This window comes from Phalaenopsis equestris, unplaced genomic scaffold, assembly GCF_001263595.1.
Source record: "Phalaenopsis equestris unplaced genomic scaffold, ASM126359v1 Scaffold000373, whole genome shotgun sequence".
NCBI lineage: Eukaryota > Viridiplantae > Streptophyta > Magnoliopsida > Asparagales > Orchidaceae > Phalaenopsis > Phalaenopsis equestris.
Window position 1 is genome coordinate 45,989 of NW_018164815.1, and position 22,537 is coordinate 68,525.

Genomic DNA, 22,537 nt, shown 5'->3' on the forward strand with positions numbered 1-22,537 from the left:
TGGGCCCAATTCAACTAATTCAGCGGGTAGGCCCAGGTCCATCATTTAGGCTAGTAGACTTGATTCAACCACTTTGGTTTGTGGGTCAAGTTCAGCCACTTGGAATGGTGGGCTTGTTTCGGCTAATTCGTCTAGTGGGCTCAATTTCAGAAAATAAAATGAAGAAAATAATTTTAAAATTATCGTGATTTAATATTTGTGTATATAGTATCACTTTGATTTTAATTTAAATTATATGGATTAAAACATTCATTAATATTCTTAGATGATCTAAACAATAGAGACCACTTCAATTCAAACTCATCAAAATAAGCAAGAAATCATCAATAATTCATATATTAAATTCAGAGCCATATATAACCCTCGTTCATATATTAAATTCAGAGGCATATATAAGCCTCGCCATTTTGATATTGCTATGACCTTATCATACAATCCATACATATATATATATATATATATATATACATATATATAATTTCAAGGAGTAGTCCGAGTTGAGGAGATTGGTCTGGTAGTGAGCGATGGTCTCATCTTCACGATTTGGTTTTCTTCGACGCCCATCATTTTTGCTGCCAATCCTGCATTAAGGAAACGTTTGATTGAGCCTTCTGCATATTCCTGCCCTTGCTTAACGGTCATTTTCTTGATGGTGCCTTTGAAGTTTTTCAACAGGTGATCGCCGGTGAGCACCGACGAAAGTTGTGCGAGCTCCTGCTGGAATTCGCTCAGCGGCGCATCCTCCATGGCTTCAGTTTTCCTGATTTTTACTGGGGTTGGGAGTTGAGCTGCATCAAACATAATTCTAAATATTCTTTTGTCCAGTAAGAATGCACGCATAAAAAGTGGGTAGTTACATACATTCCACAAATTTTCTATGTATTTACATCCCTAACACTTGAACATTGATATTTACATGCATACCACTCGAATCTTCAATATCAAATAAAAAATATCACCCATCACTATCTTTTTAAATGCGAAATACACATTTTTCATGCACGAGTTGATGATGCCCCCAAACCTAAAATAAAGAAAGGCAAATTCATATTTGGTTATGAAAATGAGGAGCCCAAAATCATGAAGAATAATTTGTGATATGTCAATTTTGTCAATCATTGAATCTTTCTTATTTTATAAGATTGCCCAATTTGGCCTAATACTGAGTGCTTTGGTTCCAACTATAAAGTCTTGAGTTTGAGGCTTTAGTGTCAAGGGTGTATGAATTTGCAATTAGATTTGCTCAACACAAAATAAATAAATAAATAAATAAATAAATAATAAAAAATAAAAAATACAAATTTTCACCAATTTGAAACCCGAATTAATGCAAACCACAAGAATATAAAATTATTGAGAAAATGAATACAAGGGAGGCATAAGAATACACCTTCTCATCTTTAAATAAAGTGGTATAAATTAAATATCAAAGTTTAGATGTTGGATAAGTGAATATATAAGAATTCTATGGCATGTATGTAAATCTTCCTAAATTTTTAAATTTTATTAGATTAAATGAGTGGTAAAAGAGTCTATTGGCTCTTATTTTTAAGAATAAAAGGGAGGCATAAGATTGTGCAAATAATAGATGAATAAAAATAATGCATCATGCATTAACGTTATGGGAGAGAGTAACGGAAAAATTGTTATAATGTGTTTCTCAAAAATCAATTTGTATGAATGTCTGCTATGAAAACTATAAATTTATTGAGAGGTTTGTTGGAAAAATATAGAGAGAATCAGAAGGATTTACATATGAATTTTATTGAAACATGGAGTATTTTTCAAATATGTAGACTAAAACATAATCTAAAATTTTAAATATGTTGTCCATTTTTCTTTGAAACATGGGAGTATTTTTCAAACCAAACAACATAATTAATTATTCATAATGTTCTATTGGTGTAGTAAAAACCATATATTTTATTGATTTTTCATCTAATCTTATTTGCCAAAACCCCAACTTACAATTGAATTTACTATAGTATTTTTTATTCTGTATTAAATTTATTAACATATCTTTATCCGGTATTTTATATCCGTCAACTTCGGTATTATCATTTATTCGTTTATAATTGATAACCATTCTAGCTTTCCATCTAATTATTTCTGCATGATTTCTAACTAAAAAAAACAGCTGATCTATCTTCAAATTTTGATGGTCTGATTAGTCCTAATTCTTTTAGTTCTTTAATTTGAGTTTTAAATTCTTCTTTATCTAGAGGAGAGTATTCTATTTCCTTTGTTCTTATAACTAGATCTTTGTTAATGATTGGGATGTTGGCTAGTTCCTTATTTCTATCCCAATGTTTTAAAGGATTTTATCCTATTATTTGAATTTTTTCTGCTAGTTGAAATATTTTTTCTAATGGTTTTGGTATTTGGTATATGTGGATATTGTTTCTTGCTTGTCGCAGTTATTTAGGTATTCTTAAACTTCGGGATTTGGGCTTAAGTTTTTTGTATTTTTTGTTATTTCCCCACCATGCTTCACAGCGTGACTCTGATGTTTGTTTGTGGGTACAATTGAGGTTCTTTTGCTTATTGTTAAATAATTTTTGCTTGTGTTTATTTGTCCATCCATGCTTAATATGAAATTAAGCCCTAGTATAAATTCTTTGTTGTTTGCCTCATGAACTAATATTGTTGGTAAAATATATTTCTCTGTTAAATCTAATATTTTAAAATCAAGGAAAAATTGTATTTAACTGTTTATTAAACATTTGTCAAAAGTTAATGTTTGGTCTCCTACCAGGTATGTGGTTGTATTTGTTTGATGGTAATTTTTAAAATTTTTGGGTAGTAAATTTTTTGTTATTACGGATGTAGTACTTCCACTATCTATTAATACTTGTACAATTATTTCTAATTTATCTTCTAAGTTTATTTTTATTGTTTAGGGTTATTAAAGAAGTTGGAATAGTTTTTAACTATCATTGCTTCTGTATTTGTTTGTGCTAAATCTAGTTTATTTATTTTTGTACAATCTGCTGTCTTCAGGGTCGAAATTTATGTCATTTTCTGAAGTTGTATCTTTTTCTGAGGATACTGGTGAGATCTTTTTTCTTTTATAGCTAATCTTAATTTTTAAATTTTAAATGTAATTTTTTGTTTATCCTTTTTATATTCTTTAATCATTTTTTGTTTGAGTTTTCCTCGTTCTTTATCTTTTTCTTCTAATTTTTATAGCCTGAATATTATCTTTTCTATAGTTAGATGTATTTTTTCTATTCCAAATCTATTTTTTCTAATTTTTTAGATATATCTATACCTTCTCTAGGTTTTATATAATCTTTATGATCTTGATTACGATTTTTTTTAAGCATAAATGACATATTTCTATGAGATATAACTGGCATCTATATCTATGGTTTTTGTCCGGATGGTAATTACAGTAGAGACACTCTTTTGTCATACTTCCTTTTCCTAGCTCAAATAGATGTTCACATAGATCCATTTATCTTTCTATTTTCCATTTATCAATTGCCTTTATTAATCCGTCCATTGCATCTTCATATTTTTGTGATTCATTTTCAGAATCTTCATCAGTTGTGTCATAAATAGTGCCTTTTGATTCATTTGAAGATATACCAAGTACGTCATCTTCTAATCCTTGGATTAATAGACTTCTTCTTTTATTATAATTCCTCTTGTTATATTGGTTTGCTAAGTGATCAAGGGATTCACAAATATAACAATGACATTTTTTATTATCTGATTTTTTTACATTTCTATCTTTTCTGCATGTTGATCTTTTTGATCTTCTAAGGACTTTTCTCTTCCTGTATGATTTTTCTGGGAAATTTTTAGTTGTGTAAATATTTCTACAAAATTTGTAAGACTGTTTTTCAACCTGTTTTTGGATTTTGTATTCCTTACATTTTTCTTGTAGAATATTAAAAGTAAACACAATTCTTGGTCCTATTCCTATGTTTTTAATATTATCCAAGTTTGTGTAGTTATTTTTCCATTTTTCATTTTTTTTTTCTAATTCTCCCAGTAATTTTATCAAAAACCTGTTTAATATTTCATCATCGAATATTTACCTGCACTACTAGCATAGGTAACATATAACTTGCAAAATTATCTATTTGAGACCAGTTTGCTAAACTTAATTGTTCGAGATTTCTATAAGCTTGATCTTGAATATTTGTATTTTGTCTTCTTGGATCAAATCCTAATATTAGTTTTCTAATGAATTTTGTACAATTGTATGGATTAACTCCTAATTGTCTTAAAGATTCTATCCCTCCTGGGGTCTCAAGGAAAGCAAACATATCTCATATACCACTTTTATCACTGTTTGCCCATGCTCTTACTGCATCAAATTCTCATGTAGAAATTACCGACTCCCACATTTGATGGCTATTGAGATTAATTGTTAAAATTTTTCCATTCTTATGAGCTAGCATAAGATTTATTCGTTCTACTGGTTCTATATTTCCTTTGAAATTATAATTATTGTCTTCCACAAAATTTCTTTTAGAGGTTCCTTGTCTATATGGCCTCCCTGGTCCGCTTACTTCTCCTGATGGTGGTACTGAGTTAAATCTAGGTCTTTTTCCTCTATCTGAATTAGAAGATCCAACGACAATTTCTCCTAAATCCATGGAACTTTGTTGATTCATTTTTATTTATTCTATGATAAAAAGGGAATCAATAGCTCTCCAATTAAAGTTAGGATTAAATTAATTTTCATATGTCTTATCAAATTGTATCTTTATTGTAATTCTGAATAAGAAGTCTTCATACTAAATATGTAATCTTGTAATTATTCATAGTTTTTATTTGACTAAAATCAATTTCTTCCATATTTATCTTTATCTTTTTTCTTCTAATTCTGATTGTATTGATTCAAGATCATCATCTGATTCATGTTTATTTTGTCTTGTTTGATAGTCTAAAAATCTCATGCTAATAGTTCCATCTTGATTTTCATAAGATGTGCTCTCATTTGGTACTAATATTGATTTTTCTAAAAAAGCTTTTAAATTCCATTCTCTTCATGCATGTATTTCTGAGCTAATTTTTTTCCGGCTAAGACTCTAATACCTTGACTTGCTAACATAAGTTCTAATGCTTCGTTATTTAATTTAAATTTAACATTAGAGGGTTCTTGCATTTTTCCTATAAATCCAGTTGTTATTATGAGACTTAATGATCCTGCAACCATATTATATCATTTAGTTTTAATTCCTATCTTTAAATGTTGTATGCATTCCTAAGTGTCCATTATAAAATTTGGAATGAAATAAATGATCGCCCCATTGTCATTCATATCTATCTCAAATGATCCTATTATTAATTTTGCTAAATCGTTCTATCTATTATCAAACAATATAATTAGAGTTTTTGTCCCTAATTTTTTTCTATGTAATTCTTTTACTCCTATCATGACTAATCTTGCATGCATTTGGGACTTTCGTTGTTGTCTAATTTGTTCCCAATCCACTTATATTATTAATTGTAGACTTATTTGATCAATATCAAATACACAACTTATCTTTTATTCTGCTACTGTTCGTATTATAGTTGATTTTGATAATACGAAGTTTTCATCCATTTTCTTTTTAACGTTTATTAAATTTATTTTTCCATTATTAAATATGTCTAATTGAGATTCTATATCTATTATTTCTGATATTTTCTATCAAAGGTAGGGGATTTTTTTTCTGAATAAAATAAGTGGTCCTTGTTTATTTACCATGACTTATAACTTATGGGCTTATAGGGTATGGTTTCTTTTTCTGTGCTAATGCTTTCGGAGAGATTTTTTAAATCAACTTGAGTAACTATTCCCAACATTTTTTTCTCTATTTTTTAGTTTGTTTTCTATTATCACTATTTTTTGAAATAACTCTAATAATATTATTGTCTAGAAATTTAATACTTTTGAGTAGGTTTTATCACTCCCTTGTAACCTTAAATAGCTTGTTAATCTTATGGGTTCTTCATGATATTTTTTGGCTTCTTCTAGAGCATCTTTTTAAATTTGAAATTCTTCAAATTTACTCATGCTAAAATAATTCCTTTTATTTCTAAAAGTAAAGGGTGGCTCACATTAGGGATCGACTTTAAGCACATATCTTTTTGCTTTAGTTATGAATGCTCTTGCTAGAAATTTACAGGAGGATGTACTTTGGTGTATGTTTTTCGCTGATGATATCCTTTTGTTGATAAGACTAGAGAGAGACTTATAAAATTATGGTGGTCAACTTTAGAGTTAAAGCTGCTTTCGTTTGAGTTGATCTATATTTGGAATGTAATTTTAGTAATAGTAGATCTAATGATAGGGTTGTAACAACGGTTGATCAAGTCATTAAAAGGAGTGAACGTTCTATATCTCGGATTTATTTTTTAAAGTGATGGTTATATAGATGGGGACGTTATTAGTAGATTTTGAAGTGGAGGAATGCATTAGGCCTATTGTTTGATAAAAGAGTGTTACTTAGATTTAAAGGGAAATTTTATAAGATGGTGGTAAGATATGCAATGCTTTATGGCGCAGAACGTTTGGTTGTAAGAGAAAAACATAAAATTAAGTGTTGTCAAGATGAGAATGCGCAGATGGATGAGTGGTTTTACACTAAGAGACAATGTGAAATGAATATATTTGTGAAAATGTTAGAGTAGCTCCAGTGGCAGACAAGATTATAGAGAGTTGTTTTGGATGGTTTGGTCACATTAAACGTCAACCATTTGATTGTTGACCCTATTAGGAGAGTAGAAATTTTAGATTTGACTTATGCTTAGAAAAGGTAGAGGTAGACATAAAAAGAATTGTGCATGTTGTATAAAACATGAAATTAATTTACTTTAATTATATGAAAATATGACACTCACTAAGCACAATAGAGAAAAAGGATTCATGTAGCCTAGTCTAGTTGTTGTATTAGATCAAATATGAATTAATCATCCGCTATGTAGCCCAATTTTGGCCTAGTAGTATAGTGTTTTGGCTCCGACTACAAAATATTGGATTTGAAGGCTAGTGCCTACGGGTTGTGTATAAATTTTGAATAAAATCCACTTAATAACAAAAAAAAAACAAATAAAAACAAGAAAACATGCCAAATTTAAAGGAAATTAAAACCTTAATTAACTCAAACCACAAAAAAATTAGAAGTATTGAGATTTTTAGGTGAATATAGCTCAAACTAAAAAAGAAGAATGTATATAAATAGCTCAAACTAAAAAAGAAGAATGTATATAAATAGCTCAAACTAAAAAAGAAGAATGTATATAAATAGCTCAAACTAAAAAAGAAGAATGTATATAAATAGCTCAAACTAAAAAAGAAGAATGTATATGAATAGTACATTGCATGTTAATATTACATTGATGCTAATATAATACTAAAACGAATTAATATAGAATAAAATTATTAGCTAAAAACAAAACATTCCTATTCTAGACAAAGAACAATAATCAATTATGCACTAAAAGTAAATTTAACTTTATAGCCGCTTTTATTATGTTTTCTATATTGAAAGTTGAGAGTAAAAAAGACCAAAATGTTTGAAGTAAAAGAATTATAAAAATGTAACTAAACCATTTTAACAACACATCTCACTTAACTGTGCCCAATAGTTTCAACCACAATGTTCTGATGATATCCTTTTGTTGATAAGACTAGAGAGAGACTTATAAAATTATGGTGGTCAACTTTAGAGTTAAAGCTGCTTTCGTTTGAGTTGATCTATATTTGGAATGTAATTTTAGTAATAGTAGATCTAATGATAGGGTTGTAACAACGGTTGATCAAGTCATTAAAAGGAGTGAACGTTCTATATCTCGGATTTATTTTTTAAAGTGATGGTTATATAGATGGGGACGTTATTAGTAGATTTTGAAGTGGAGGAATGCATTAGGCCTATTGTTTGATAAAAGAGTGTTACTTAGATTTAAAGGGAAATTTTATAAGATGGTGGTAAGATATGCAATGCTTTATGGCGCAGAACGTTTGGTTGTAAGAGAAAAACATAAAATTAAGTGTTGTCAAGATGAGAATGCGCAGATGGATGAGTGGTTTTACACTAAGAGACAATGTGAAATGAATATATTTGTGAAAATGTTAGAGTAGCTCCAGTGGCAGACAAGATTATAGAGAGTTGTTTTGGATGGTTTGGTCACATTAAACGTCAACCATTTGATTGTTGACCCTATTAGGAGAGTAGAAATTTTAGATTTGACTTATGCTTAGAAAAGGTAGAGGTAGACATAAAAAGAATTGTGCATGTTGTATAAAACATGAAATTAATTTACTTTAATTATATGAAAATATGACACTCACTAAGCACAATAGAGAAAAAGGATTCATGTAGCCTAGTCTAGTTGTTGTATTAGATCAAATATGAATTAATCATCCGCTATGTAGCCCAATTTTGGCCTAGTAGTATAGTGTTTTGGCTCCGACTACAAAATATTGGATTTGAAGGCTAGTGCCTACGGGTTGTGTATAAATTTTGAATAAAATCCACTTAATAACAAAAAAAAAACAAATAAAAACAAGAAAACATGCCAAATTTAAAGGAAATTAAAACCTTAATTAACTCAAACCACAAAAAAATTAGAAGTATTGAGATTTTTAGGTGAATATAGCTCAAACTAAAAAAGAAGAATGTATATAAATAGCTCAAACTAAAAAAGAAGAATGTATATGAATAGTACATTGCATGTTAATATTACATTGATGCTAATATAATACTAAAACGAATTAATATAGAATAAAATTATTAGCTAAAAACAAAACATTCCTATTCTAGACAAAGAACAATAATCAATTATGCACTAAAAGTAAATTTAACTTTATAGCCGCTTTTATTATGTTTTCTATATTGAAAGTTGAGAGTAAAAAAGACCAAAATGTTTGAAGTAAAAGAATTATAAAAATGTAACTAAACCATTTTAACAACACATCTCACTTAACTGTGCCCAATAGTTTCAACCACAATGTTAACAAATTTATGACTAATAATAAAAGAAGTGTTTGACTCCCCATACAAATTCACATTTAAATATTCTTTTCTTAATTCATTTGTCTAGATGTTATGTGGATCGAGAACACATTCAATTTAATTGAAAAACAAGTTGTGTGCCAAAAAATAGGAAAAATCCTATCTCAAGTGTGGAATTATCAGTACAGTGTAGCATACTACTCCAAAGATAATTATTTGACACAATTAACTTCTAATTATATGAGTATTCATCATAATTTTAATAAAAGTGTGACTAGACTCCACAATTCTTAGAAAGCTATAATTTTGTATGATACTTGCAACACCAGCACATAATTTACGAAACATAAAACAAGAAAAGATTAAAATGTGCCAAAAACTAAAATGACTTTCAGATTTACTCACTTGGACAGTCGGTTCTAGGTTCAATTCTAGTTTGCAGAATGCCTTCAAAAGTTCCAGCCCAAGCATCCCTCCTAGTCAGGTATGGGGAAGGGAGATCAAAAATTTTCTTCACCGTTGCCGGAATTGATGAATGCTCGTACTCTGATGTCGGTGTCGGCGAACCGCTCGGGCCATGAACAACTTAAGGAACAGATAACCAAAATGAATTAAAGTAAAATTATAGACAAATGCAAGCCAATTTGGCTTGATATCCTGAATTTAAGTTCTTGTATATGTGATGTCTGTGGATTTAGGTGTGTGAAAAAAAAAAAATAAAACAAAAATTACAAGCAAGTATTGACCGAAAAAGAATTGCATAGTTTCTCACTCACCAGTGCTCTTTTCGATCCAAGGAGAGACCATGATGGTAGGCACCCTTACACCTAAGCGATCAAATTTGAAGTTGAAAGGACTGGGGCCAACAATTCCATCAGGACTTGGGACACCCCTAACAGGAGTGGGAACATGATCATAGAAGCCCCCATGCTCATCATAAGTGATTATAAGGAGACTTTCGTTCCATTGGGGACTCGATCGAAGAGTTTCATATAATTCCTTTATGAACATCTGGCCTTGGTAGACATCATGGGAAGGATGATCGTCAGTTGCAGGTCTGAGCTTGGAGTCCATATAGCGCTGTTCGATGACAACATAATTAGGGAGCTTGCCTCTTCCTGCATGACTCTTGAATTCACTATCATAAGAGTGGAACTTTGTGACATACTTAAGTTTGCGAAGATTTCGATAGAACAGTACTGTAGGAAGGTTTTGGTAGTAGATGCCAAAAGAGAGTCCGGCCTCATCAATATTGTCAAAAATTGTTCTCTGTGGGAATCCTTGCTCTAGTAAACTGCAGAGTGTGATATATAGTAACTAGGCATCATAGAATACAAAATGCACAGGGAACACTGAAAGGTAGATGTTCTTTATAAATATTGAAATTTATAAAAGCTTCAAGGAAGTAGAACATTGAGAGTACATTGCAAACTTCTAGAGTAACAAACACGTGCCCCAATCAAACACCAAGCACTTTTTATTTTATCCATTTTGTTGTTGATATAGAAACATGACTGAAGATTGTGAGCGGAAAAAAATAAAGAATATGTGTGTGGAGAAAGATTTACCAAATTCAAATACAAGTAAAAATGCGAACCAGAAGTAAATATAGAATACTAATAACCTTGTCATAAGAAAAAATCCAGAAATATTGGACAATTATGGACATTTGAATTAATGCTCTTGCTTGGAGGTAGGGTTAAACTGTTGAGAACACCCAACTTATGAGGTAATCAACAATAAGCTATGCCAACAAGTAGTTTAATTAAACGGTCTGCCAATTAATCACTAGCGCCTAGGTAGGTAAGATCAAGACAACCTGCTTTAATCTTTTGTCAAACAAAATGATAAGCAATTTCGACATATTTGGTGTGTCTGTGGAAAATGTTTGTGGAGAATGAGTTTTCGATGGTGAGAATAGCAGCTTGGCTATCACAATGAATGAATGAACTGTGATTAGTCGTGAATGATTAATACCAAGATTCATGAGAAGATGCTTTCTTTTTTTTTCTGAGAGAGATGGAGCTTTAATCTTTGAAACACAAAAGTGCAACAAGGAAAATATATTCTACCTCTCTAACAAGAAATTATTGGTTGTTGCTTGATTTTCTAGAAAAAAAACATAGGGCCTAAAACGGTAAAATGATCGGTGTTAAAGTGATGAGACTAGGGCAACCAGTCCAACTAATGTCAACATATCTCACTAAAGTATGAGAATTAGATGTAAAAAAGAAATGAACCTCCATAGCCAAAAGTTCAAGGACTGAGTTCAGAATGGGTTCAAAATATAAAGGGAGTCAACTCATTAGGCTGACTAGACGATTCAACCATAATGGTTCGACCAATCGATCGACTAAGCCAGAGTTATGACCAACAACCTCCTATGGTGTATTGTGCACAATGTCAGCTCAGACTAAGCAAACTCGATAATTAGCTAAGGAAGCTCAACTTGTCTCACGGCCAATTTTGCAATACTCTTCAAGAGATCAATTCTCCCAAGAAAATCAACTTGCCCATAGCCAAGTTGGGGTATAAAGGAGTCACCAACAAGCTACGACTGAGAAAAAAATATTTAGAAGAATTAGACGCATCAAGACATGATAATATTAAATATAATGTGTCTGCCAAAATAAGACAAGAGAGAGAGAGAGATCGAGGATCCTTCTAGGCCCGAGTATAATGAGTACTTGATTTGTAATATATAAACCAACTCATTTACAAATAGAGGTGAATATTGTAATGTAAACCCTGCTCTCTCCACACAGAGAAGAAGCTCGTCTTTTTCCACTTTCCTTTCTTATTTTCTTAGCTCAAAACTCTATTTATTCCAGCTTTTTTTTTTGTGGTGATGGTTTCATAGACAAATCAGGATTCATCATTTTGAAAAATGTGGTGAATATAGAACATGTCACAGATAAAAAAGAGAGTTATATAAGGAACCAAATCAAGCAATAAGAACTCTCGAACAACAGGAATAATAACAAGAGAAACTCTTAAAATTTTCCTTATTCTATTTATTTTATTTTATTGTTATACTTTTTTACTCTCCAAAACTTCATCTCTAGCTTTGATTTGTTGACTTGATTAACCTTAAATTCTGAATTTGACTTTACTAGTAGATCTCGGATGCCTTTCAAGGGCTTAGTGTAGACCGACTATTAGTCCTTTGTATTATGCTTGATTGTTGGTGACCTAAAACTCAAGAAGATTGATTGATAGAGATGTTCTCCAATCAAACTACTCAGCTCCAGTCAGATTCCTGCTCTTGCCTGGCTTGAAGCTCCATGAATGTGTAAAGTCTAGTTGTGATTGCCGATATCAATTCCTCCGCTCGATTCGCCTTGTTTTGAGAAGTTTGCTAGGAAATTTACCAGTGATGTTGTATCCACTGAGTTCTACCACCCACTTTAAGAGCCAACCAGAGTTTTCGACTGAGTGAGCATGGATTTGGTAGATGGTCTGTGATGATGTTTGGAATTACAGTGAAAACCTGCAAGCACAAATAAATAGAGCGTAGATTAGTTTTTTCATAATAGGATACCTGACCTCAGTGCCTCTAAGGACCCGGCTGGTGCAATAGATAGGGAATTATTTTCCCAACTCCTCTGGACTAAGACTGAACTGATAGCTTCTAGCTCGACTCCCAAATATAGAGAGAGTTACTCATTTGGTTTCAGGCTTTGCAAAAGTGGAGGTGAGACTAGCAATTGTTTTAAGCTTTGGAATGCATGCTCACATTTGATCGATCATTCAAAATTTTTTGTTTTCCTCAAAGTTTTGAAGAATGTTGCGCATTTGTCACCCGATTTTGAGATGAACCAGATGAGTGCTACTATTTGATCGACCAGCTTTAAACTTTTCTTAGTATTTAGAGAAGAAGACATCTAAGAGGGCTTTTACGTTCTCCAGATTGACTTTTATTCATTCAGGCGTCATAATATATTCAAAAAATTTTTCAGTCGACACTCTGAACGTAAACTTCAATGGATTTAATTTCTGAGCATTTCGAATGTTTTCTTAGATCGTTTATATGTTGTTTGGCCAACCTACTTTTAGCTAATCCATTGTAGACATAAACTTCAATATTTTTTCATTTTTAGTTTTGTAAAGAAACATCCATCATGCGCTGGTAGGCAGCCCCAATTTTTTTTAGCTCAAAGGGAATTACGATATAATAATATAGACGCTTGTGATGACAGTAAGCATCTCCGCATTGGCCAGGTGCATCTTAATTTGATGGTAGAAGAAAGCGTCGAAGAAATACATTACTAAATGCTCGACTGCATAATCCACCAGTGCATTGATTCTCATCAAGGGGTACTGTATTTGGGGCAAGCAGAGCTAAAATTTGTGAAGTCTACACACACTCTTCATTTGTTGTTCGACTTCTGCACCATTGCCACATTGGAGATCCAGGACGGGTATTGCACCTCCCAGATGTAGCCCGCCTCTTTGAGCTTTTGTATCTCTTCTCAGATTGGTCCGACTAAAGTCATGGCTGATGTTCTAATCTTCTGCTTTATTGGTTGGGTGACAGAGTTGACCTTGAATTGGTGGCATGTCATTGGGATGCCTAACATTTCGGTGGCTAACCAAGCGAAGACATCCCGATACTCCTAGAGAGTTTGGATCAACAAGTCTCTGTGTTCTGCATCAAAACACTCACTAATTAGAAAAAAATTACCCGGTTCATCGAGGGCAGCGAAGATCTCGATAGTTTCATCGATTTTGAGATCCCCTCTCGTCAATGCTGGATGCCCAACATTTCTTGCTCCATATTACCGACTGCTCAAAGGTAGCATGTCCTAGACTGCTTCGGATTGCCTAGAACGACCATTGTTTTCTCATCACACGAAAACTTGACCGCCACGTGGTATGTGGATACCACAGCTCTGAAGTCAATGAACAGTGGTTAACCGAAGATTGTGTTGTAGGTGGGTGGTGCATCGATCATCAATAAGTCCTCCATATGTGTGAATTGGTTGTGACCTTCTTCTGAGGTAACTGACAACCCAATGATGCCTTGTGCCTCCTTTTATCCGCCAAAAACCCTTATGTTTGGTTGGTTAATGTAACTAGGTAGTCGACCGATATGTGCATTTTGTCAAAGGCTGACTTAAACAATATGTTTCTTGAACTGCTCGTATAAACCAAAATGCTACCCACCTAGTAGTTATTGATCATCGTCATAACTACCACGACATCGTTGTAAGGATTACCTTATGAGGGCAAATATGCATCAGCAAAGACAGTGGGAGGATGAGGCTTTCTCTACAGAGCGAAAGCACTTGCACAAAGTTCCCCAGTTTGGAGCCTCTTATGGTCGGCCCTTTTGACTGAATCTCCGCTCAAGATTGCAGGCACTATTCTCATGATATGTATGATGTTGGCTCGGACGAGTTAATTCGAGTCATCTTATGTATTGGCTTTCCCCTGCCTCTAGGTTTGTGCTGCAGGGGCCACAAACTTTTTGAGCTTTTAGGCCCAAATCAATCTTCAATCAGGCTTTGGAGATGTCTGCATTCCTTCGTGTCATGACTATGGTTCTTATGATGTTTGCATAATTTGTTGGTATTCCAGGGGAAAGCTTCGACTCTTATTGTTGAAGCCTTCTTGAAGTACTATTTATCTTGAATACTTCCACCAACTCCACCATTAAAACTCTCAGATGAGTGGGTTTCAACGTTCCTTGGTCATTAGTCAACTCCATGAATTTATGTCGGCCTTACCGTCACCATCAAACGATCGACTCTTTCATGTGTAGGGTGAGGGCCATCTTTTTCCCTCTACCCATCATCTCTTGAGCCCTTTTTCTACAAGCAGTGGCCGGATTTTTTTCCTTTAGGATAAGGCGGGATGACATATTCCTCCACCGTGATATGATCGTTGGACGGCCTTTGCTATCATAAACTCAAGATTTCACACTTTCAGCATCTCATTTTGGAATTGAGTGACATATGATCAAAGACTCTTATTCGACCCCTGCTTGATGTGTCACAAGGCCTCCAAGTCCTTGCGGGGCTTTTGGACGCTAGCAAACTGCACCGTAAACAATTTTTTGAACTCACCGAATGAAGTAACAACTCTTGCCTGGAGGTCATTAAACCATCTGAGGTCAAATCCCTCAATGTGGTATAAAACAGTCAACCCTTCAACGTGTCAGAGACTTTCAGAAGGCATATAGCCAACTCAAAGGATGCAACGTGGTCAACCAAATCGCTTCGACCCTTGTAGGATTTTAATATGAAACATTGAACTTCTCGAGTAGCTCAACATCGATGATCTGTCCGAAGAATGCATTCTCCGACCAGCGATAGACATCCACTCGCTCGCCTTGTGTTTTGATCCTCGGTATGTATCCAACACTATCTTAATATAGGGATTATTCAACTCATTCGGTCACCTGAGCCGTCTGATGGTGTTGGGATTCATGTGCTTGAGGATTTAGTTCTGGAGGAACTTGTACTCTCACCTCAATCGGTCGTTTTATTTCGAAAATCGTTTAAATTTAATTTTATATATATGTGTGTGTGTGGGTGGGGGGGGTTATAATTTCAAAAAATAAAATTTTAATTTTGAATAGTGAGACTGCATGGACCTCACATATTAGATAGTCTAGATAATTGAGCACGATACCACAAGTAGTACACTATCCCGAAGTATATGCATATAACTTGTTGGTAGGCTTAACCACATAAACGAAAAAATTTATGACATTCATTTGGTCTGCGAAACTTTTTTTATAAGTTGACAGATTCCTCTATTTAATACAGGAGAGTAAATATAGTTTATTTTAAGTTGGATTCTTAAGTTCCCAATAGAGGCAAACCGCTATGTTAATTACATTTTAAATGATCAAAGTCACTTAAAAAGACTCTTGATTAAGATCAGTGGTTTTGCCTTTAAGATTGCAAAGTTTAGGTTTCTAAGGTTAAATGTGAGGAAATCAAAGGGGAAAAGGTCGAAAGATGAACGGTTATTTTCAGGAGTTAATGGAGTGAAAGGTAGGGGATCCCGATGACTTCCTAACTATCCTACAATTGGACCTTAACTCTAAAGAGACCTCTTAGACCTCGTTGTGGTGGTCTTGATCGCCGCTCCCCGTCCGATTGCTTTTACGCTGTGCTTCTTGGAAAGACTACTCTAAGCTCTTTAACACATCGATTATAAGCTCAGAGTTGTGGTGTGTATAAATGTATTTATTGGGTCAGGAGCTCGCAACGGGGTACCTTCTAAACCATGTGTCTTTTTATCCTCTAACCTAAAAATCCCCTACAAGTCTATAGAAGCAACATGAATTATAAAATGGTACATGCTACGAAATGCAGTAAACAGTAATATTGCAGAGATGAACTATGTGCATATGCAGTAAAGTGTGCAACAACAAAAGTAAATGCTGTAAATGTAAAACAAACCTGTATACCTGACGGGTCGGCGGCTCCTAAAAAGGCTCAAGAAAAAGCGGCAGGTGACCCAAGTTAACTCGAAGAAAACCGTCGAAACCACGAGGAAAATTCGAAGAAAATCACAAGTGCTCTAGAAAGATTTTGATAAAACCCTAGGAAAACACACAAAAATTTGAAGAAAGAAAAAAAATTGTAAGCATTCAGAATATGCTAGGCTCAGATTTAGGTATTCTCGAGGGACTCCGAAGGCTACTATCGGTCACCCTTTATGTATATAGCCCGACATTCAACTAGAAAGGTGTCCTACTATACCAACTTAGGAGGGTACTCCTTAGCCCGGTACTGGCAAATGATAAGTGGACAACCAAATTATATTACTTAAAATTTATATTTTAGCATGCATATAGGTTCTTTGCATATAAGAGAAAGCAATATCTATCTTTTTAGTCAAAATACTTTTTGAAATGGTGTATGTGTTCTTATCTTATCTGTTCTTATCATTTTTTTTATAAGATGTGATTGTCCGCAAGTCGATCGCACTGTCGGGCTAGGACCACCAACAACCTAAGAGGGCAATGGTGCTCTGCTAGTCTGGTGCCGCTGAATAAATCCTACATTTCACCGGGTCTCTGGATTGGGTCCTGATGTCGTAGGATGGAATATTATTTCACTCTACCACCAAATGTCTTTATCATCAAGACCTAAAACTCCAAAAAACTGTTCAACTTACAACCTTGCTTGATAGTTTCATATATAACTGCAGCTATATATGTGCACTTATGTTTCAGACATAAGCGCTTGAAACCCAAACCAAGAAGCAAGGAAAGTGAATCGAAAAACAAGAAAAGCAAAAGGAAAACTAACACACCTCCAAAAATAATTTAGAAAGGAAGGTCAAAGCGGTAGGAGGGTTAGCATAAAATATTCAACCGGTGGGACTCCTTGATTGAGCAATGAAATGGGGCACGCTCCCCAATACTAACTCCAACACATCTCTAAAAAGATATATTATAGAGGATTTCAGGCCACCCCCAAGCCTTCCTCAAAAATGCCAAAAGAAATTCTCATCTCTTTTTTCTCTTTTTTTTTATATTGAAATCAATTCCCCCCAAATGATTGAGCCATGGACACTCTCCCAATATTTAATAGATCGTTCTTTGAAAAGGGTTATTTGAATTCTTCCAAGCAACAAGAATTGAAATATTCCACTTCACAAATATTAACACATTCAATTCAACTTCAAACCAAAAGTTCCATAGAGGCATAAACTCAACACAACACAAAGGAACCCAAACAAGTACTCTCGGGTAGGGGCAGCAGGAGGAGCCACACAGCCAACACAAAGAGGAAACCAACCAGATGCTCTCCGTTAGGGGTAACAGGGAACAAATAACCAAATCAGGTGCCCACGACTAGGGGAGCAAAGGCAGCCACCAACCAACAAGCTCACAGGCAAGGGCGGCCACAAAGCAGATCAAAACCAAGCCAACATCCAACAAGGCTCACGGGCAAGGACAACCAACAGGGCCAACCAATCCCTAGCCAACCTCCAACAGGCTCACAGGCAGGGATAACAAAGAGGGCCAGCTGAGCCCCAAACAAACACCCAACAGACTCACAGGTAGGGACAACAAAGAGGGTCAGCTGAGCCCCAAACAGACAGGGATAAAAACAAAATAATCAGGTGCTCTCGAGTAGGAGCAGCAAAGGGAAGCCACCAGTCCAAACACAAATAAGAGAACAACCAACAGAAAGGCTCATGACCAGGAGGAGTAACACAAGGCCCCAAAACAAAGCTTCTAAAAGCCCCAAAATCAAACATCACCATCTGCAGGTGTTTCGAACAGAGGGAGCAACAAGGAACAAAGCTAATCCCCTAAAATAAGCCTTTTCAAAGTTTAAAAAAAAATTGATATTTCAGCTGCACTAGTATTTCGAACAGGGAAGGCAGCCACAGGGGGGAAAACTGAGCCCCAAAATCAAATTCCATAAAGTCTCAGAAAACCAAATTCTAGCTGAATATGCATTCCGAACATAAAAGGCAGCGAAAAGAGCGCCAAAGCCAAACCTCCAAAAACCTCAAAGTTAAATGGAAGCCACATGAATATGCTTCGAACAAAGGGGGGCAACAGAGAAACACAAAACAAAACCCCCAAAGTAAAATTTCCAAAATCCTCAATGTTAAATCAACACGGCAAGGAAAAACACAGCCCAGAAGGCTAAAATAACCCTCAAACTTCGATGCACTGGTATAGATGTGATAGGAACATAAGAAAAAAGCTTGCACATGCATAAGAATTGAACCATGCCTTGTTGATAAGTCTACATGTCCAGTTAAACATCATAGAGGATTTAAAACAGGCCCAGTAATATGCAGCATTTAAACTGAGGCCAAAGAAACATTAAGCAGCCTTAGTATGATGTACCAACCGAACAATTAAACTTTCACATGCATGTATTCCCTGACGAGCAAAGAGGAAAACAACACATAGCCTCTGTGCAGAGGGGAGAACAGAGAAGAAAAAGAGAAAGTACTTTGCCTAAGCTTTTGCAAAACAACAGAAGAAAAGCACAAGACTTCCCAAACACCATGCTCACAGGCACGAGAAGCAGTTCCGACAGAGTCTCCCCAAGCTCTCCACACGCATTTATAGACACAGAAGAGAGGGGAGAAGAGCAGAGAAACTACCCAGGGTGAGGCCAACCCAAAGCTCGACTACGCCGAAAGAAAAGAAACATCGCAACCAGAGCCACACAAAGGGAGAAGCCATTGGGAAGGAGAGGAATTGCCGCATGCGTGACCTAGGGAACACGAGCGCCAGAGTCAACTTACCTCGAAAGAGCTTCCCGCGCAACAAGACGAAGCAGAAAATGCTTCAGGAAGAAACGACTCAGGTAGAGAATGTCGAAAGGGAAAAAGGGAGCCAACTCTTCGTCACACAAAGAGGGAAATGTTCCAAAAAGAATGCTAGACACATTTTAAGCTCAAGTATCCCCCCCCCCCCCCACTTTTGTAAAAGTTTTTTATGAGACGCCCTTGACAATTTTTGTGAAGAATCCCAGAATAAATTGAAAGAGTTGATTATATATTGTTGTCCCTCATATCAGGCACATAATGTTTCTTCGTTAGACCGCATTTTCCTTCAGTCGGCCTATGATTCCAACTGAATGAAACGATATCCGACGCTTTCATCTTTCGACCCTCCCGTTGCGGTCCTTTGGTATCTTCTCAGCAAGATCACTTGAATTTCCTTGAGATTCGTGCGATCATATTTTTTTATGTACAAAAATTTATTTAGTATCATTGCTAAATAAATAACTCAAAATATATCTCATCCTCGTCGAAAATGGACTACTATTATATTACAACAAAAATTCGAAATAAAAAAAAAAAATTTGCATTCATGAAGCTGCAAATAACAAAAAAAAGCATGACTAACTAAAACCTTAATAAAATTAGAATCTTGCAAAAAATATATATATTAGAAACCTAAACTTGTAATATCGATAATTAAAAAAACTTAATTTTAAAGCTATATCACGACTCACGAGACGAGATGAATAGGTGGAGAGAGGTCAGGAAATTACGATAGAAATAATAGACCCACGTATTCAATCCTTTGATTGCATATGCCTCACAAATGATTGACCGTCTCATTCGAACCAAATAAGTGGTATCATAGAAAATATGAACGCCTTCTCATGACAATGCAAACTACTTATCCGTGCATGACTTCAAATTTTCTTGAAAAAGTTTTTGATCCGTAGTCAAATTTTAATGTGAGCTAAAATTAGTATTAAATTTGAAACAATCAATGGTCTTTTAGCTAAAGTTGTTGCCCTAACCGAGGATTGCTACTAGGGGTGTAAGTGATCCAAGTTAACTCGTGAGCCAGCTCGGGCTCGGCTCGATAACTAGCGCGTGAGCTGAGCTTGATGAGCTAAAAAGTCAAGTTGAACCTAGCTCCGACTCAACCCATAGTTGGTGAGCCGACTTGTTTAAAAAAATATTAATATAAATGAAGTCAAAATATATTAAATTTCATGTCTTTATCTTTAAATTATTAAAATATAATATTTTATATTTCATATAAACTAATTTCTTATTATTCATCTCTTACTAATTTTATTATTCATTCATTATAGCGATAGCCTAAACTCTTTTTTTTTATGATAAAGAAGTCGGCTTGTGAGCCAACTTGAACTTGTGGACTTTAGCTTAAGTTCAAACTCGATTAGTTAACAAAGCTCAAAATCAACCCGAGAATGGCTTGTGCTGGACTCTGCTCATTGACACCCCTGAGTACAACCAAAAGTTGGTCTCGATTCGAATACGAGCATTCTATTTGAATATGCATCAATCTTTGTTATAAAATAGTGTGCTTTGTATGCGGCCCCCTTCACCATAAAAGCGGTGAGTGAGATCAAAAGGTCTGTCATCAAACACCATCTTCTTCGTTTAGAATTCTATGGGTGTCAAAAATTGACTCAACACGTCATCTTGACTAAAACCAAATCAAAAAATTTGGGTTCGGATTGACCTAAATTATTTTCGGCTTGTTCGGTTAAAGATCCTAATCCGTTTAATTTTTCAGGTCAGGTATGGGTTGATCCACCAACCAGAAAGTGATTTGAAACCTTGAGTTGGCCATTCACTGTTCCAATTCTAACCCAAATAGTAGTTATTCATTATATCAAATGGGTTACAAATGTCAGGCTTGGTTTGGCGGGTTGATGACGGGTCAGGTTTGGGTTGATATTTTCAAACCGTAGGCACTTATCAAACTTATTTGGGTCGGGTCAAATTCGGGTCGGCCCAACTACACCCCTCGTCAGGACACGAAGCTCATATAGAAGCGCAAAATTCAATGATTCCAATAAAACTTTAATTTCTCACCATCATTTTCTTCAAAGTTCAAACGACAATCCAACCAGCTGAATCTTGACTTATTAAAGAAGAAAACAACAAACAAATAACCCTGAATAATATAGAGAACTGGAGATGGATTGATTTACCGGGCATCGTTGCTGGTTGCTCCGTGAGAGGTAGCCGAATGCACATAAAGGCGGTTAGGTTGTGTGGACGCTGGCACCGATGCAAACCACCGGTCGAAGACGGCGAACTCCGATACCAGCGCCTGATAGACCGCCACCATCTGCGGTGGGAACCCATTCATCACCGCCCCCGTAATGTTGGCCGACATCGACTCCGACTGCTGGACGAATCCGTTCATCGGCGCCGGCGATGCCGATGTTTCATTAGATCCAAAGATCTGCTCCCGGATCGCCTGAAAAGAGTGGCCGGGATCAGGGTCCAGGTAATGTGCCCTATTCTTGAAGTAGACTCGGGACGCTTTTGGATCGGCCGTCGAAGTTGGATTCCACTCGGTCCCATCAACGCCGTTGATCTCCGGGTTCAGCTGCTTCATCCACCCCAGCATGTGGTCGAAAGATCGGTTCTCCATCACAACGATCACCACCGTCTTTATCGGCCCGGCAGATCGGGTCTGCACGGCGGCGCCGGCGAGGAGCATGAGTATGGCGTAGCATTGTGCCGCTGAATGCCGATGATTCAATTTTAGCCCTTTCTCTTGCATTGCAGCTTTGGCACTTTTCTCTTTACCCACATGTGCGCCTTTGTAGTAGAACTGTGCAAACAGTTTGAGACAAATAACAAAGAAATACAAAATATATTTTTTAAGATATTTTAATAATTTTAAAGATAAAATTTTCAAAATCTAATGTATTTTGATTATATTTTATATTAATATTCGTTTAAACGAACTGGCTCATGAGTCTAACTTGAAGCTTGATTTGTTAGCTCATCAAGCACAACTCACGAGCCGCTTATCAAGCCCTCCTCGAGCCACCTCTCATGAGAGCTTGACCCTGTTACACCCTAATTATGTATTGACCCTGTATAAATAATATATATATATATCTCTGTGTGTGTCCGCGCGCGTCGCAAGCCGTGGTCTGTTGGTTGGCAGGGTTCACTGTAAGTCCCCCTCAGGTCACGGGTTCGATCCCTAGTGGCGCTGGGTTCTCGAATATTTATGCATATGTCACGGGTTTTCATCATGGGGTCTAGCGCATGAGAAATCTGTATTTGGGCGCACGCACACACACACACACACACACACACACACACACACACACACACACACACACACA

General features: G+C 35.4%; 1 protein-coding gene across 2 annotated transcripts; it reads right to left on the minus strand.

The window, feature by feature from the left end:
- Positions 1-474: 474 nt before the first annotated feature.
- On the minus strand, positions 475-22,015 carry LOC110026499 (non-specific phospholipase C2-like). Of its 2 annotated transcripts, XM_020727456.1 has the most exons (5): positions 21,380-22,015; positions 10,158-10,251; positions 9,734-10,085; positions 9,363-9,542; positions 475-788 (listed from the first exon to the last, which is right to left on the minus strand). In XM_020727456.1, exons 1-5 carry the CDS (start codon positions 21,958-21,960, stop codon positions 481-483), a joined length of 1,515 nt encoding a protein of 504 aa, XP_020583115.1. In that variant the 5' UTR covers positions 21,961-22,015; the 3' UTR covers positions 475-480. The 2 variants fall into 2 exon arrangements, with proteins under 2 accessions (XP_020583115.1, XP_020583114.1); XM_020727455.1 differs by having other exon boundaries at positions 9,734-10,251.
- Positions 22,016-22,537: the final 522 nt, after the last annotated feature.